An 18,233-nucleotide genomic window follows, 5' to 3' on the forward strand; every position below is an offset into this window, starting at 1 on the left:
TGATTAGGCTCCATTCACTGAGCCACACTCACAGCACACTTGATATCCCGGGGGGAGAAGTCGGATGCTTCCGAGGGAGATCCTCCCTCGGTCCCCGTCGTCGAACTCTACCATCACGCTGCCCTCCTTCTGCTCCTCACCCGCTCCTTCTGAAGCACAACAGCAGAGGCTGAGCCGGGAGCGACGTCTGAATGGCCGCGAGCAGTGCGGCGCGTCTGCCTCACCTCGATGGACGTATCCTGGGTAGAGGCAGCGGGAGCGTTCGCTCCAGTAAGCACACACTCGAGTCCCTGTGGTCAGGATGGCCTCGGTTTGGGGCCGCACGTCCAACACCTACGGAAGAGAGCTAAAAAGTCAGTACGACACGGGCAAAGTTGACGCTAATAAGCCTGAAGACTGAAACTCACCGCCTCCTGCAGAAGCTGTTCCAGGGAGTAGATCCTGGGGCGATTCCCTCGTTCCCCTTCGATGACAACACTGAATCTGGCAGGAAAACAAAGATGTAATGAGAGTGATCTGCATGTGTGCATCACAGGCGTTTCTCGCTGCTGTCACACGTTGTGTTTGTATCTTACATGTCGGGCAGGTCCAGAGTTTTAACACATGCGGCGTACAGCAGCTCGTCCTCCTTGGAGATCAGGATCTTCAGGCCGTCCACCAGCATCTCTTTACTCAGCACGCAGTTTGGCAGAGCTGGGAGGGCGCGGTAAAGAAAAGGATGATGAAGATCATGGCGGAGATGTCAATAATTTGCGAGTGTCTTGAATAATTGCTGTCTGTGCCGGCACAAAGAGGCAGAGGGAGGTGTATGTGTGAACACGCAGCGTGTTTTACATGCCAGCATGCTTTCATGTGTACCAGGTATTCTGCAGGGCATGTTGGGAGGAAGGTGGGCTGAATTCTTCGCCTCCTCCTCCTCCTCCGGCTCCTCCTCCTCCTCGTCCTCGCTCTCCGAGAAGCTGCTCTCCTCGTCCAGCTGAAAGCCGTCGTCGGCCGCGAAGCTCTGCAGGAGTCGGCTGACTGCGTGGCCCTTGGCCTGCGCGGGCAAACAGGACGTGAGACCGGCGCACCGAAAGCACCATAATGTGGGTTTAAGTCCAAATAAAGCGCGTGAGCCGGTTCCGCTGGTAGCTCAGTTACATATTTTCCAGTTTGATGTGATGGATATGGTTAATAAATCCAAGGAAAGCAACCGCAGGCACCAACGAGTCTTGCAATTAGAGACATCAGTTAAACCTGAGGAATCTCGCCTGGCTTGCCATTGTTTACTCTGAGGTCAAAGGTCACGGCAGCTCGTGAACTGGTTCCTGGACATTAGCATGCTGCGAGGCCAGTCCAGCAGGGTCGGCACCCACTCATGATCTCAGTCTAATTCCCGTGCTCAGCTCAGCTCAGCTCACACACACACACGCACACACACACGCACACATGCACACATGCACACACATACGCACACACACACGTATCTCCAGGCCAGTTTCAGCTAGTCTATCCAGAGATGACTAACAATGGAAAGTCACCTCGTCCAACAGGTTTGTGCTTGTGTTTAGGAGGCTTTTTAGGGAAAACATCATAATATTTAATGAGAGGGAGACGTCTGTGTGTGTGTGTGTGTGTGTGTGTGTGTGTGTGTGTGTGTGTGTGTGTGTGTGTGTGTGTGTGTGTGTGTGTTTGTGTTTGTGTTGGAGTTTTCCACAGCAGGAGCCCATATATTTCAGTGACAGAAGTTTCGTCACCAGAGGGCATGGCTGATAGCTTCCCATTAGAGTCTGTGTGTGTACAGGTATGCATGGGTGTGTGTGGGGTTATGGCCAGTGATTATCTTTATGCTTCACTGTTTGGTTTGGAGTTATGTGTTTTTGTACATTCCCTCACAATGACTCAATGGCTAAAGCTACCTTGGAACATTTCTCATAGAAGTTAATGCAGGTACCTCACCAAGGACTGCCTGCACAAACACAACGGCCTCCGTGGTGTGTGCTCACATGCAAACATTGTGTTTAACATGGCGACTGATTTACAGCTGATGCTAAGCGTCTCCCTATGAGCATTGTCTGCACTAATCTATATGATTGTGAGACTTACTCGCAGGGCGTGTCTCACCCCCCGGTGCTCTCTGCTCAATGGGCCCAGGGCAGTGACCTCTGCTGAGTCACCCTTCTTCTCTTTCTCACATTTCCAGTCAGCTCCTGTCTAAACTTAACCCCTGTCCTGACCAGCGTTGGCTTCGTCTTTCTCTGCTCGTTAACTCCATTCAAAAGCAGCGCAATTACTACCTTTACAAGTCACAGTAACCTAGCGTGAGGCCTATAGCATTGCATCACCTTACAGTCACGCCTCGGGTGTATTTTACATGCACCGATCAAGAGAATAAGCCGTCTTTGATACGTTCACTGTCATTTTCCAATTGATTTAGCCATTCACTTGGTTGAAAAGTTGTCGGTGAAAAGTGAAATTATCGCCAAGTCACTGTAAGGTTACACGTCGCCACCCAACTCTGGTGATGTCTCACCTTTCCCAGAATGCTCTGTGCCGCTGAGCTTCTCCTCACGCTGTCCCTGACCGCCCTGTTCGCGTCGGTCACGGCGCCGCGGCCCGTGCGGCCGTCGGCGAAGCCGCACACGACGGCCGGCGGGCGCCAGCCAGGCAGCGCCGCCCTCCTGGAGCCCTGATGGTCCGGACGCCCTCTCTCCACGCTGGAGAGGCCCAGCCCTCTGGGCTCTTTCCTCTGATCCGTACTGAGCATGCTCAAGACACCTGACGGTGAAGGAGATCGATACGGAGAAATAATGTGCATTTTAGGTTTTGAAACCGCAACTGAATATGTAAAATATTTATAACGCTCTCACCTGGAGGCTCTGGTCTCGTTCTCCTCGCTTTCTGGTTCGTCTGGATCCTGGAGGACTGTGGTGGGAAAGGAACGGTCCCAGCAGCGTGAGCAGGAGCATCTTTAGAGGATGAGCTGATCTTGACGTCGCCGCCTCCGTCTTCGCTGTCGTAGCTGCCGTCGTCCTCCTCTGTGGGGACGCAACCAACAGAGTCCGTCAGAAACGCTTGAAGCGATGCAAAAGTGAGCAGCCTTAACTAAAGTCACAGGCGCATTTGACGGGACGTGTCGACAGCGAGCTTCTGTGTCTGTTGGGTGATGGTGGAGGGGTTGGATGTGCAGGCAGAGACGTCTTCATTAGCTGACTGGCACGTGTTTGATCACATCAGCTCTTCAAGTGTTGACACGCTGACCCTGTGTTTTAATAGCTACACAATGATGCGTTGCTTGTTTCTTGACTTCATTGGCAGGACTCAAATATGCACGCACGCACACACACACACGCACACACACACACACACACACACACACACACACACACACACACACACACACACACACACACACACACACACACACACACACACACACAAGGATTGGTATTGACAGCTGTGTGTCACTGACTGCAGAGGTCGTGTCCGGTGTCGACACATCCCTGACACACTTGTCACTTACATGGCGTTGTCATCAACACTTCGAAACAGACACACAAAACTTCTCGATGCCATAAAGATCACAGGGTCAGTGGGATTGAGGCATTTTGCTCAAGTCAGGTGCGGTGTCTTTGTCTGCTCCGGCCGCTGGGGAGAGAGCGCCTTGGCGAGGCCGGGGGGGTGATGAAGATGAGACGGGGGAACGGGGTGTGACATTCTGGACGGGGCCGGAGCCGGCTCGCGTTGCAGCGCGGCACCGGGGGCGGGGGTGGGGGCTTGGTCGTGTCGCATGCCTGCGGCAAGTGATTAACGGGTTTAACAGAGTGACAGACGAGCCGGGAAGTGAGAGGAGGCCCCTGATGATGGCAGACATCAGGCTTCACACACACACACACACACACACACACACACACACACACACACACACACACACACACACACACACAGATCAGCAGTGACTGGAACTCACCGTGCTCGGAGCTGTCGCTGTCGCTTCTCTCGTCCCTGTCCTCCCGTTTGTCGCAGACCCGGCTTTCCTTGCGGTAAACTCTGTTTAGGTCCACACCCATCAGCACTTTGGGCTTTCTGCCCCTCTTCCTCTTCACAGCCTGCCCAGCTGCCCAGTCCAGCTGAGAGTCTAATGGATTAACACCAGGAGAAGGGGGGTTAGTACCGTGGTGCCGCCTGATGAGATGCAAAGGATGGATTGAAGCTCCCACCTCTTCCTCCTTCTCTGCCGTCACCTTTGGGGGTCTCCTCTGCTCCAGCAGCACCTCTGGAGTGCAGCGAGGCTGCAGAGGGTGGCCCACACTGGGCTGCAGCCTTCTGCTTCTGCTGGGTCATCCGCCGTGCCAACCTGGAGCTCAGGGCACCGGGCTGCTCCCTGTGCTTACAGCGAGCCTTTATCTGGAGACAGGCAACGGAACAGCTAATTATTGAGTCATTTCTTTCTGCTAATTGAAACGTCAGGGAACGAAAAAAAAAAAAAAACATTAGCAGCAGGAAGTGGCTGTCAGTGGGTGTGTGGAGGAACGAGGGGAGACTGCAGGAACCGACCTGAGCAGCACTGAGGCTGTTGAAGTTGTGACTGGACATTTTCTTCCTGGCTTTTTCCTCCAATAAATTCAGCCCGGCCCTGGAACACACAAAACCCCAAAGGAGACACGTTTAAATGACAAATGGTCATGTGTGAAACACACAGCAGAATTCATTTGATCACATTTTTTTCTCAAGATATTCTCTGCCTCCCTTCTGTCTAATCTCTCTTTCCTCTCTGCTGGATTCAGTCACTGTCTCACTCTCTTCCCACTCTGCTTTTCTATCTCGTAACTTTGATGAGGCAAGAGACGGGCTCCGCCGCCCGTCTGCGCGGTTTGACGGCAAACACAGAAATATTCAGAGGCCGTGCGAATATGAAACTCTGCTGATTCACCACATGAAAGGACGCGAATTATCTGGTGTGAAGGAGAGGAGAGAAGAGACAGACAGAGGGGGATGGGGGAGGAGCAGAACGGTCGAGGGGGAAGGAAAGGAGACAGAAAGAGAGATGAAGCAGTCTCCGGGGATTCCGTCCGTTGACCGGAGCTTCAGGGCTCAATCGATAAACACTAACCTCTATTGAACACTACCTCTCTCTCTCTCGCTCTCTCTGTCTCTGTCCTCACACACACACACACACACACACACACACACACACACACACACACACACACACACACACACACACACACACACACACACACACACACACACACACACACACACACACACACACACACACACACACACACACACACACACACACACACACACACCGTTAGCAGCTGGTGTCTGAGGCAGGTGAATCCTATATTCCCACAGAGGGGAGGTTTGGCTCTCAGCATCCCACGCTTCTCCCAGGAGTGGGATGCTGAGAGAGGAGAGAGAATAGACGAAGGAAGGAAAGGAGAGGAGACGAGGGGAGAGGAGAGGATAGAAAGAAAGGTATGTGTCCGTATCCTCCTGCTCGACTGGTCACTTCTGACCCTTCTGGCCTTGAGTGTCTTAAAAATGGTTTTCACAGTTCATGGTATGAATGGATTTGACTGGTTTGCACAGGGCTCTGGCCGGCACCTTTTTATTAACTGAAATGCTTCGACTGCTTTTCCAGCACCTTTCTAATAGCAAACTGGGGCTATGCCTGATGATTTTGTGACTGTTTGAAGCCAGCAATCCAACGATTCACGGCCCGCGCTGTGGATCATTCTCCTTTGGACAGGGTCAGACAATGCATCAAATCCAACATCACTGCCCAACAATCCTTCACACTGTAAGGTCCATGCATTGGGGCGTATATTTAGGCAGACATATTTTGCACCATATCTTATATCTGAAGGAACAATCTGATCCATTTGGGAATGTTGACTCTCCTGCTGTTTCATCTCACACCTCCCCCCAACATGATCTCATGATAAGATAAAAGCATAAACAGATGAAACATTGCTTGTTAATAACAAGAGAAGAGCTGCTCAGGCACGTAATGACCGGCTCTGCTAATTAAACAGGTTTATATCACGTGTGTGTGTGTGTGTGTGTGTGTGGTGCATTGGCCATATCACTGAAGTCATTCATTGTCATTTTATTAGCACTTTCCAATCACGGTAACCGTGACAATCCTTGAGTTTCTCTAATCATTTTATCAAGGCGAGGGGAGCACACGCTAACAGAGGTGGGGCAGAATAAGAAAACACATTTATCATTATGAGCGCTCATCGTGTGTGTGTGTGTGTGTGTGTGTGTGTGTGTGTGTGTGTGTGTGTCAGCATGAAAGCGTGCCTATCTGAGGCGTTAACTAATGTGTGGTCGTGTGTTGCAGCGAGTGAGATCGCTGTTGAGTCGTTTATCACTGTAATAACTGTACATCAAGACTTTGTCCAGTTGTATTAATATGCTGGGGGTTCACAGGGAATCAGGACATAATCAATGCAAGTGATAAATATGATTAAAAGTGATTAATGATGATTAATGAAGGCCTTGTCTCCATTACCTTCTCTCATTTAAAATCACACCCAGCCTACAGCTCCCATCACGTAAGCCAGTGTGTGTACGTGCGTGTGCGTGCGCATGTGTGTGTGCGTGCGTGCGTGACTGAGCAGCTCTTTCCAGTGCCCAATCAAGCAAATCATCAGCTATAGAGCATTCGAATCAATTCAGCTGAAGAAGAACTTCTTGAAAATCAACCGTGCCTTTCACTAAAAACACAAACAGAAATCAGGATGAATGAGCTGGGCTTTGCCAATCACACTGATTATACTGACGTAATATCAGAGGACTGACCTGAGTCTCTTGGTGCTCTCTGCAGCAGCTGGGCCGGGGGTGGACTTGCGCTTGCGGGGGCGGCCGGGCCCCCGTCGGGCAGGGCTACGAGACGTCTCCTCTTTCCTGCAGGGAGCGAGACAGGCAGAGGGATGTGGGGAAGGATGAGGAGAGAGGGGGAGATCAAAGACGCACTCAGGACTGCGGGAGAAATCAGGAGGAAACTTGTATCGGCTACAGGTCAGACTGCATTAGGCATGAGCTGGTAGTGAGTCCTGATAAATCAGGAGGATGCAGCATGACAGCAGAACTGAGAATGGAGGAATGCATGATTCAGCTGAGACAAAAAGGAGTGTGTGTGTGTGTTTTCTCGCTCACTGGTGGTCGTGTTTCCTCTGTAGCTTGGCCAGTTCTCTCTGTTTCTCTTTGTAACGGCGCTGTAGCTCAGCCAGCTGGACACGCATGGCCAGCTCCTCCCCGCCCATCGTCTCCATGGAGCCCTTCACTGGGCACACCTGACACGGACGCACGCCCATGCACACACAAACACGGCGAGCGGGGGAATTTAGATGCCGAACACAACCCAAGCTCAAGCATCGCTGCAAGCGTCAAGTAGTCTGCTTATATTTCACTAGATTAATGATTATGATTCCTGTTTGATCGCGAGAGCAACATCTGGATTTGTAGATTGGCGCTACATGTGCAAATGTTATTTTAGTAATTATACATTTTAGGAACTAGTTGTTTAATGGTCTGTTTTAGCAGCTACTCTCTTTGTTTTGAGTTAAATCCACACAATTGGCAAAAACCTGCTTAGGAAGAGAAAAAAACCCAGTGATCCACTGAACAGCGAAACTGCACTGACTTATTAAAGCAAAAATACAGACCTGACTATCACATTTTGATTAACAGCTTTCAAAGCGCCATTAATAAAACATGGAGCGAAGCCTCACCGGCTCATGGCGAGGCGTCCAGCTGCACTTCCTGCGCAGGTTCAGCCTCGTCCTGATTGGACACTGCTGGTCCGCGCCCACATGCACGGCGCCCGCCCCCACCTCCAGGGCACGGGCGGCAGCCAGCGTTGCCAGACTGTGGAGGTCAAAGGTCAGCACTTCCCCACCTGCAAAGAGATGGATTGTTATGGGTGAAGACTAGTTCATCACATAGCAGCAGTGTTACAAAGCACATGGCGATCTGGGTAGATTTATGTCTGAAGAGATGAAATCCTTCCTTGAATCGCGGGAATATTTATGATATTGGCTGTGTAGTTTATTTGATGTATACCAGTGTTTGTGCCTAATCACACATACAAACAAGGCATAGATGCCACACACACACACACACACGCACACACGCACACACAGGGAAGCGGTAGAGAACGATCTCTACATCTGTCACTGTCATTAACTCTGTCATTGTCACAGCAGCAGATGAAACAGAATATTCATGAGTCCGCAAACACACGAACCTATGCAAATACAACACATACACACACAAACACACACACACATGCACGTTTTCGCTGAGGTGAGCAGACACAGCTTGTGTGTGTGTGAGGGAGAGCCAGAGAAAAAGAGAAGTATGTGCAGGAGGGAGGAGGAGAAGGAGGAGGAGAGCAACACAGAAGAGAGGGAGTGAGGAGACTGGGAGTAAAGGGGAGGAGAAGCACTAAGAAGCAAAGTGTTTATTGAGCTATCTATTTATTCTCCTACATCTCCTCATTATGGACATGGACAGAATCCAATTTCCCCTTTGATTTGAGGAGAGGAGAGGAGAGGAGAGACGAGGAGAGGAGAGAGGAAAGGACAGGAGAGAGAGGATTACTCTGTGCATTGCAGCTTCCAAGGCCTATTCACTGTGATCTGACTTTATTAAAACCTGTGTGTTTGAGTGGGAAATGGAGACAGAAATGCAGTAAACTGACAAGGAGGAAGAGGATTCGCGATTCGAGATTAAATAAAAACACAAGTGAGAAAGAGGATGTGACCTAACGAAGTCACGCTGACAGGTAAGTCCTCGGAGAGGCACAAAGGGAGCAGGAGAGGGGATGAGGGATGCGGCTTTGTCCTGCCCCGGCTCGCAGAGGTCAGTGTCATCTTATCTGTCAGACCTCTGAGCCAATGGCACGCTCCGATTACCCCGAGAGGATGACATCACTGCTGACATCACCGAGCCTAGATTGGCTTCCTGGAGGATGGCCACAATCAATAGATACCTTCCACCCAGCGTGCGCCACACACACACACACTCACACGCACACAGATCCTCACACAGTAATAAGACCATAGTCTCTGAAGGGGGCGGAGGGTATAATAAGAGGCGGCGCAGGGGATTTGAAAGCGAAAAATAAAAACAGTGGAGGAAAATTAAAAACCATTACAGCTGATATGGGTCCAGTCATCATTAGAGGCTATTAAGGAAGTTTATTGAAATTTCAATATAAAGAAATTGTGAAGGTATAAAAGAAACTATGACACAAACGTCTATGTGGTAATAGAAGCATTAATTCATACCGAAGGGGGAAATATGGCTTGATTCCCTAATCTGTAATTGCAATCTCCAGTGAAAGGCTGAGATATCCTTCCGCGTCAAGGAGTGGCACAAATGCATCTGTCTGAGATCGGTTTCATCTCCTGAACACATTCACGATGACAAAAACGCCATCAGCGATATTAATAACGCTCCACACAGCGAGGCCAGCGCCGCTTTTTAAATAAATGTGTTGCAATTTGGAGAGCGCTTTCCCGACGCCGCGACAAGACTTATTGATTTCACACCTATTACACATGCTAACCACGTGCACGCACATGTAAACAAATGCACGCTCGCGCACTCTGCATGGCGCGCACGTGCACCGACAGCTGCCGAGCGACGTATGATTTCTACACTTATTAATTCCGTCAACAAGGCTCGCAGAGGCAGGATTTACACACAAGATTACATTGGTTTAATAAAAAAAAAAAAGAAAACCCGAGAGTGGGGGGAAAAATAACAAAGAGAGAGAAGGAGGGGAGGCGGGAGGAGGCGCAGGCAGGGAGCAAGCAGACTGGTGGAGAGACACATTGACTGTGATGGAGGAGAGCAGGGATTCATCTGGGATTACTTAACAGCTTACGCACACACACGCACACACACACCCCTGTGCGTGCACACACACAAATGCAGGCAAACATTCGCACACATCCTGGCATAAATAAAAACACTTTCTCTCTGAGGGACGAGAGGAAAATAGGAGCGCTTACAGGAGAAGTGTTTTAAAGGAAAGGGTCTAATTAGCAAAACAAGACGCCAGAGCCTAGGGGACACACTGGGCAGTGTGTGTGTGTGTGTGTGTGTGTGTGTGTGTGTGTGTGTGTGTGTGTGTACGCGCTCAGCTACAGATACAAGCCAGCACTCTATCCCTCACACCCACACACACACACACACACACACACACACACACACACACACACACACACACACACACACACACACACACACACACACACACACACACACACACACACACACACACACACACACACACACACACACTTCCCGGGGGAAAACTACGGTCTATTGGTAAGAACAGAAAGCCTGCGCTGAGGAAGGAAACAAGACACGTGTGTCGGTGCGTGTGTTTACTGTACGAGTCCCCACATCTGGGCTGCACTCATCTGGGCCGCATACATCTTCCAGAACCCTGTTTTTTTTTTACTCACTGCAGCAGAGTGTTTGTGTCGCCGCAATGAGGTACAGCGACTTTCTTCTGATTTTCAGGTGCATTTTGTTACTATTTGCCGTGAAAAGCATTCACTCAGGATGCAATGAAAAAGGACACCCCGAATAAGTGTTTTATGAAGCCACAAGTATTTTGAAGATTGTCAAAAACGAACAGTTATGAGATTTGAAAGCTGTAGCTGCACAAAAAGGTATTTTCAAAAGGCTCCTCACCTTCATTGTCCTCCTCCTTGCTCTCCCGACTCCTCTGCTGGATTTCCAACTCGGCCAGTTCTCCCAGTATCTCCATACCATTGTGGGGCGGAGGGCTCGGAGGCCGGACGGCGGGCACAGGCGGACACAAGGCATCTCTGGAGGCGCACAGAGCCGCTGCGATCAGGAGCTCCAGGCTCCACATGTAGGCCCCTTGGAGATGCGTGGCTGTGGCTGTGGTGGGAGGGTCAGAGCACAGAGGGGGTTCCACTTCAACCACCTCGAGGCTTTCTTCACTTCTGTGCTCCTCCTCCACCTTCTCCTCCTCAAACTCAACCGACACAGATCCTGTTGGCTCCTCCGTCTTCTCGCCTTCATCCTCCTCCATCTCCCTCTTCTCCTGTTCCCTCTCATCCTCCTGTTCTTTGGATAGCTGGGGCTCCTCCAGGACCGACGTCTGGCCCAGGCAACCCAGGGAGAGCTCCGCTTCTAGGGCTTTGCCTGTAGCTGCAGCAGGGTAGGCTCTGTCTGGGACTGTGGAAGGACATGGCGGTAATCCAGAAATCTCACACTCGGATTTGGAAAAGGAGCATCCTTTTGCGTCGCTCTTCCTCTCCGCCTCCTCTTCCTCTGAAACTCCACCAGGGGATTCCAGCACTTCACAGCGCCTGTCATCCTTTTCCTTCCTACTCTCCTCGTCTTTGGCGAGAGGCTGGAGGCGGTGCTGATGTGGGAGGGACTTGGAATCCGTCTCCACTGGCTCCACCTCCACTGTGGACTGTTCGGCCAGTCGCGCTTCGGGCGACGAGTGGCCAGCCTTGTAACCCGTGGTGATGGAGGGGTAGGAGTAAACAGGTGGCAGGTCTGGTGGGAAGGAGGAGGATCAACTGGTAAATTTGTATTCTGGCATATAACCTTTCTAATACACAGCACGAGCAAGAGATTCAAGGAGAACACTTCCATTATAAAGGCAGATATTTAGCCCACTTGCTTCAAACAGAGCCTATGGTTACAGGTGGTGAGGGACACTGACCACAGTGTGTGTGCATGTGTATTTTCCTCAGTGTGTGTATGGATGCATGTTGATATTGATGACACCCTGCTGTTTTCTTGTGATTGCGCTGCTGGACCTGACACCCCTGCCTTCTCATTATTGATGGCATCCCTCCGCCCCCTGACAAAGCAGCCAGATAAATGTGTATTGGTCCCCCTGTAGTTCTCAAGGACTCCTGAAGGATACGGGGAGTCTGTCTGAAGATTTCGCCGACCTTCGCACACTGGCAATGGCAGGTCGGGCACATATGCACACTGAGTGCCCATATGCTTCCTCTGACCTTAATGGCTGACCTTCCTACTGTCCCTCTTTAGCTTGCACCGGGTAAAAAAAAATGAGCACACACACTCAAGGACACACAAAGCAAGTGATCAGCCGTGCTTCAAACAATTTCTGCAAAATCAAAAGGATACCACGCTTCAAAGACCACGGCTGCATTACTGTAACAGCACTCTCCATCTCTCTGCCTCTTTCTTCCTCTCACAGGCTGCTTTTTGTCTCCTGCACTTCGTCCAATTTGCTTTGTCTTTTTATCTTCCCCCCCGTTTACTCCATCCACACTAACCTGGCTCTAGAGATTGTGGGTAGTCCTGAGGCGGCTGTCCCTCCCCTCTATCGCTGCACCTCTCCAGCCCTTTGGAGAGATGTGAAGGAGCAGGACTGATGGCCGGGGACCGCGGTGCCGCCGCAGCAGGGCTCGGCGCCGGGGTCAGAGGGTTGGGCGGGTGAGGACGCCTGGATGGGGAGTGGTAGCAGGGTGACTGGCACAGCCCTGAAGACGGCGTGGGCGTCTTAGGTGGCGGAGGGGTGTGGGAGAAGGGTTTGGCAACATGAGAAGATGTGGTGGATGAGGAAGAGGATGTGGAGGGGGTCCTGGAGGCTGAAGATTCGTGAGGAGAGTCTTCTACGGTGACGGTGTGCTCCTCGTGTTTTCTCTGTGTGAAAAAGAAATGAGAGTGAAAATCTATTTTTCTATTATTTGGCAATTATTATTCTATGAATCATAAAATACATTAATGATCTTGCTTGCTTATGAAACTTTCAATGTGTTCAATTGTCAAACAGGAGATGCTTGCACAAAGGAGAAATGCTGAAAAACTTCTGATGGCATCATATTTACTAAATGATCTGGCCTGAAGAGGCTTCATCAATGACACCTCTTACTAGAAAACAGTGGAAGCCAGTGTTTATCCGCTGTACCTGTCCCAAGGAGTGGCGCTGCATGTGCTCCATGGCTCGCTGCTGGTGCTGCTGGTGCTGATGCTGCAGGGCATACAGCTCCTGTTGCCGTAGGAATGAGGAGCGGGAATAAACCGGGTGATGCTGCAGGTGGGGAGGGGGGTGTCTGCTCCCGTACACAGGAGGCCACAACGCTGACTGCTCCAGAACGTCTGTGGCAGCAGACAGAGAGAGAAAGAACTGTAGATAATGGTCCATTTATATTCCTACAGGTGAGACTAGAATCCTTTGTCTCAATAAGAAGATTCAACAACTGTTTATGTTTGTAACAATCACATGGTTCACAATCTCTGAATCCTGAATGATCCCCCATTCACCTTTTTACCTTTCTTTCTAATAACGTTGCTTTTCTGTTTTGGGGAACACACACACACACACACACACACACACACACACACACACACACACACACACACACACACACACACACACACACACACACACACACACACACACACACACACACACACACACACACACACACGCCAGTCCTTGGCTGCCTTGTCGCTGGGAACCTTTGTTCTGTGAGATTAGCCTGAGTGGGCTAATGTTTCCCAGGGGAAGGGTTCAGTGGATGCACTTCCCCTCTCTGCAGGAACTCCCACGGAGCGAGGCAAGGGAGGCGGGAGATAATTAAATTTCACAGCCTGTTTGCAAAGCAGCGTTGACACACACATGCACACACACTTGCGTGCTTACACACATACTCGTCTCTCTATAGCAATGGCAGGGATGTACAACACATCCCCTAACACTGCGCGATGTCTCCTTTTTTCCCCAAGCATGAGCACAGCTAACACACACACACACACACACACACACACACACACACACACACACACACACACACACACACACACACACACACACACACACACACACACACACACACACAGAGTCCATCTCTCTTGTGCTCCACCACCAGAAAGATGAACACCAGTTAGAACGGTTTGCATAACACTGGGCACACGCGGGGGGAGATAGCGGCTCCCATTAACAAAGCTATAAAACACGGTCCCACTGACAGAGGGACTTAGTTGAGCATTATATTATGATTAGACAGTGATACTAAAACTCTGGGAGAGAGATGGCAGTGGCTGTGACGGCACAAGCTAAGGGAAGGAGGAAGATGGGAGGCCAGTATGTACAGGCTGACAGCTCTGCTGATTGTGTGAGGCAGTTAGCGTACCGAGGTGATGATGGGGCCCAGGTTCTGTAGGCAGAACTACCAGTGGGGAGTTAGGGTCCTGAGTCAGGGACCCAAGGACGGGCTGGAGAGGGCTGGGGAGACCTGGAGGAAAGCCTGGGCTCATGCCCACGTGGCTTAAACCTGGAACAAAGATGGGCACATGGCAAAAAATTCACTTTATTAGTCTACAAAACAGTGATACTCAGCGGACAATAAGAAGCCCACACTGTTCTCACTCTACTCACCATAAGAAGGTCCCATCCACAGGGAGGGGCTTCCTGTCCTTTGCATCCAGTGATGGTGAGCCGGGTGGGCATGTGCAACAGGGTCTGCCCCTAGCTGGCTGGCTCCTCCAGGGACCAAGAGGTGAGAGGTCAGGTCACCATGGCAACTACTAGAAGGGTGGATCCTGGCGAACTCAGCGCGGTCCTTGTTTTCCCTGTCACGGCAATGGGCAGGGTGAACTTTGTCATTATCTTGATTATCCCTCTCTTTGTCATCATGATCATCATCATCACCATCATTATGATCATTATCTTCATCCTTGTCATCTTCATTATCACTACTACCATTATAATCATCAAGAAAAGGAAATGTAACAGCAACAGGAACAGCCATCATCTTGTGCTTGGTCTATGAGTTCCATTATATGTTTTCTTCCCTTAATATGACTACATAATAAGAGCCTGATACTTCAGAGACAACCGTATTAGTCCCTGTAACATTAATGCACCACATCTCATCTCAGAGAGAAAGAGAGAGAGTGAGGAGGTACAGAAATACCACATCAAAGAGGGAGAGGACTAAATGGAGAGAGGGGACGAGGAAAAAAAGGGAAGCAGAGCGTCAGACTGGGAGAGAGATGAGCGAGAATAAAAGAACTGCAGCTTATCAGATGAGAGGAAACATGAATAGATGCTACCGCACGCATGTGTGTGTGTGTGTGTGAGCACATGTGTTCATGTTTGTGAATTTAAGTGTACCTGATGATCATTTCTCTGTCTCTCTCCAGATGATGCAAACTCATCTGGTCCTCTGCCAAGCGCTTCCTGTCCTCTGCCTCCCGACCGAGAGGATACCCGGGGCGTGACACCCCTGCTTCGGAACAAACGGGCCAATGCAGTCACAGAACTCACAGCAACTTTTAATTCTTTTAGATAAAACCTGCTTGTGCCAAATATTAGAAAGGGGCGAGACATGTGAGATACTGTGGAACATCACATCACGTGTGTTTGCTTGCGGACTTTTCCTTTAATGTAGTTTGAGTACAAAAATAGCACTAATTGACTTTTAGTGTAAGGAGCATAAATGATGCCTGACCTTTCATGCTGGGCAGCACCCTGCCCTGCCGGCTGTGTCCAGCGGTGTTGTCTGGGGAGGGGTGGGGTGGACGGGCTACAGCCACCGCAATACCCACGGGAGGCTGCCGCACCTCCCCCTCTCCTGCCTCCCCCGCCTCCCTCCCGCTCCTCTCGCCTCTTTCTCCCTCGTGGCTCGCTCCTCGACGAGGAGGCAGCGTCTGCTTGGGAGGGTCCTGCAGGGAGGTGCTGCTTCTAGCGCCTCCTCTGTCGCCCTTGTCGGACCTCTCCCCACTCTGCTTAAGGCAACCCAGGCCGCCGAAGGGACTCCGCTGTGGTAGCAGCAAGGGCTGCTGGGAGCTGTAGTTCATCAGGTTCTTCATGGCGCTGCCCTCGCCTTCGGCGCTGTGGGACGAGGAGCGGGATAGAGGTGGCTGAGAAGGCAGTTGGCTGTGTTCGCTGCTGGAAGCTCTATCGCTGAGCCCTCGAGCATCACCGTTGCCGCCGGAGACGTGATGAGGGCCTTTCCTCGGTTCGTCTTGGTGACCTCCCCGAGTGCCCCAAGAAAGTGCCGTCTGACCTCCGTCTCGTCCCTTCTCCTCTGCACTCGCGCCGTGACTGCTGTGCTGCTGGTGCCGTATTCGTGCAACCTTTTGTCCCTCCCTCTGAGAGCCTGATCCCACCCTGCCTTCAGGAAGGGGCCCTGACAGGGAACAGTCCCTGAAGGGAGTAGCGCTGGTGTCAGGGAGATTCTTGGACACACCAGAGTGTGTCCCTTGGGCATCCAGTGAAAGTGAGGCCCGGTAAACATCGTCCACAATCTCGACATCTCTGAAAGATGATGTTTCTAGGCTGCAGGACCGCATTTCAGACTGGGAACTCGTGTTGGGGCTGACTTTGTGGAAGTGCTGTGTCTGGTGGCTCCAGTCAGGGGGCTTGTCGGCTTTGCCAAATCCCAGCTCCTGCTGGTGTGGCTGGGATTTGTCCTTCTTCTGGCAACTGCTAAGTCGACTCAGGTGATGAGAGGGACTTTCGTAACATCCTTCTCCATTCTTGACGTCGCCCTTTCTCCCAACTCCCCCTGCTCCACGGCAGTCGGGGGCGGCCGGGTCTCCGAGCGGCCCCACTGAGGGCACGTATGTCGGGCCAATAACTTTTGCCTCCCTGCCAGAACCTGCAGGGATGGATATTGGATCTTTGGAGGGTGTCAGTGCAAGAGAGGTCGGAGGACAGAAAAAGTCAGGATGGGGATGGTGGTGTGTATGGTGCAGCCACCCGCCTGTGACTGCAGGACCCATGTGCAAGGCATGGGGGGGAGGCGGGGGAGGCGGGGGCATGGAATAGGAGGACACAGAATGGGGGGTCGGAGGAGCTAGTATTGCGGCCGCTGCAGCACTGGCGCCTCGTCTCATACATTCAGAGGAGGGCGAAGAGTCACTGATCCTCATCTCACCGTTTACGGGTCCATCCTTGGAACACCGCCTGCCGCCTCCGGACGAAGGCCTGCTCGCCCCACCGCCACTACAGCTGCTCAGTGCTCCCCCCTTTCCTCCGGAGCCACTGTCTGCTCCTGACGCACTGGACAGTTTACAGGCGCTCACAAGTTTTGCCCCCTGACCGCCCAAGTCCCCGTCTCTGAACTCCTTGTGCCGCTCCACAGACTGCCTGTGCTCCTCCTCCCTGGCCTGGGATGTCAGGTGGGGGATGAGAGTGGGGTGGGGGTGAGCGTAAGCCTGGTGGTGGTGTCCTGTTGGGGTGGAGGAAGGGTTCGTCTGATGAGGATGATGATGAAGAAGCTGCTTTTCTTTGCTTTCCTGGTGCCTCTCCTTGCTGCCCGAGCGCTCCCTCTCCTTTGACACGGACGAAAGCCCTTTCTCGCCCGTGTCCTTGGTGCTCTTTCCTCCTCCTCCCCCAGTGTCTGCCTCCCGGCTGCAGGAGCTGAGTGTGTGGCCCGGGCCAGTTCTGGACAATGGAGGAAGGCTGCGATTGGTGGAGAGCAGGGAGGGCTGGGGAGGAAGGCCTCTGAGGAAAAAGTGATCTGGCACGAGAAGAGATAATTGAAGTTGATTGTTAACAGCAGAGCACAACACTATTATTTGTCTAAATGACTATATGAAAATATCTTTCAGCGATGATATCTGGAGAACAACAAATGAGATGATGCCAGCTTGATCTCAGCGCTACCAGCTGTTTTTGCTCCTGCGGCGAGTGCTGATTAAGCAGTTTAAAGGAGCATGTATGAAGCGGTTACATTCACACGCACCGACCCCTACCTTTCTGAGTCTCATAGAAGCGGTGCTGTCCATAGAGACCGTTGCTATGGTGATCCAGGGGACTCATGGGGAGAAAAGGAGAAGCGAGACTTCCTGAATAGCCGTGGTACCCTGTCGGGGGGGTGGGGGGTGGGGGAAGAAAAAGATGATGTTTCTCTGCAGTGTTGACATTCAGCAGCCCTCCAAACAAACTGTTTGTTTCTACAATCTATCATGAAAAGGGCCCATTTTGAAAAAGACAGTCAAAATATGGCCAGCTAGTGTTATTTTCACCATAAATGCACTTTTGCACAAACATACCACATGAGCTGACATTATTTACAGTGGACAAAGTGGTGACAAAAACCACAGCCGACAGCTTCTACCGAGTGTTTGCAGCCTTTAACTGGAAGAAATTTGCTCTTCTACAAAACACCATTTCCAAACCCAAGACAAATAGTATGAAGCACCGCCCCCCCCCCCCTAAAAACACACACACATCCTCCCAGAAGGTC

At 51.3% G+C, this 18,233-nt stretch overlaps 1 protein-coding gene across 8 annotated transcripts in view; it reads right to left on the bottom strand.

Annotated features, from left to right (window-relative positions):
- Positions 1-18,233, bottom strand: part of bahcc1b (BAH domain and coiled-coil containing 1b) — a 54,209-nt gene that overhangs the window by 4,921 nt on the left and 31,055 nt on the right. For 6 of the 8 annotated variants that reach the window (XM_055504647.1, XM_041068404.2, XM_041068406.2 and 3 more), the window contains 21 exons: positions 17,740-17,850; positions 15,489-17,504; positions 15,152-15,266; positions 14,414-14,607; positions 14,169-14,309; positions 12,941-13,131; positions 12,306-12,675; positions 10,708-11,550; positions 7,728-7,894; positions 7,153-7,289; positions 6,796-6,900; positions 4,537-4,615; positions 4,200-4,386; positions 3,950-4,117; positions 2,850-3,017; positions 2,513-2,757; positions 859-1,036; positions 576-693; positions 408-483; positions 225-333; positions 33-149 (listed from right to left, as the gene is read on the bottom strand). In XM_055504647.1, the coding sequence (XP_055360622.1) occupies positions 33-149; positions 225-333; positions 408-483; positions 576-693; positions 859-1,036; positions 2,513-2,757; positions 2,850-3,017; positions 3,950-4,117; positions 4,200-4,386; positions 4,537-4,615; positions 6,796-6,900; positions 7,153-7,289; positions 7,728-7,894; positions 10,708-11,550; positions 12,306-12,675; positions 12,941-13,131; positions 14,169-14,309; positions 14,414-14,607; positions 15,152-15,266; positions 15,489-17,504; positions 17,740-17,850 (5,835 nt within the window). The remainder of the gene's footprint in view (positions 1-32; positions 150-224; positions 334-407; positions 484-575; positions 694-858; positions 1,037-2,512; positions 2,758-2,849; positions 3,018-3,949; positions 4,118-4,199; positions 4,387-4,536; positions 4,616-6,795; positions 6,901-7,152; positions 7,290-7,727; positions 7,895-10,707; positions 11,551-12,305; positions 12,676-12,940; positions 13,132-14,168; positions 14,310-14,413; positions 14,608-15,151; positions 15,267-15,488; positions 17,505-17,739; positions 17,851-18,233) is intronic. The other 2 variants (XM_041068408.2, XM_029133336.3) reach the window with 2 other exon arrangements.

The sequence above is a fragment of the Betta splendens genome, chromosome 19 (assembly GCF_900634795.4).
Source record: "Betta splendens chromosome 19, fBetSpl5.4, whole genome shotgun sequence".
NCBI classification, from domain to species: Eukaryota; Metazoa; Chordata; class Actinopteri; order Anabantiformes; family Osphronemidae; genus Betta; species Betta splendens.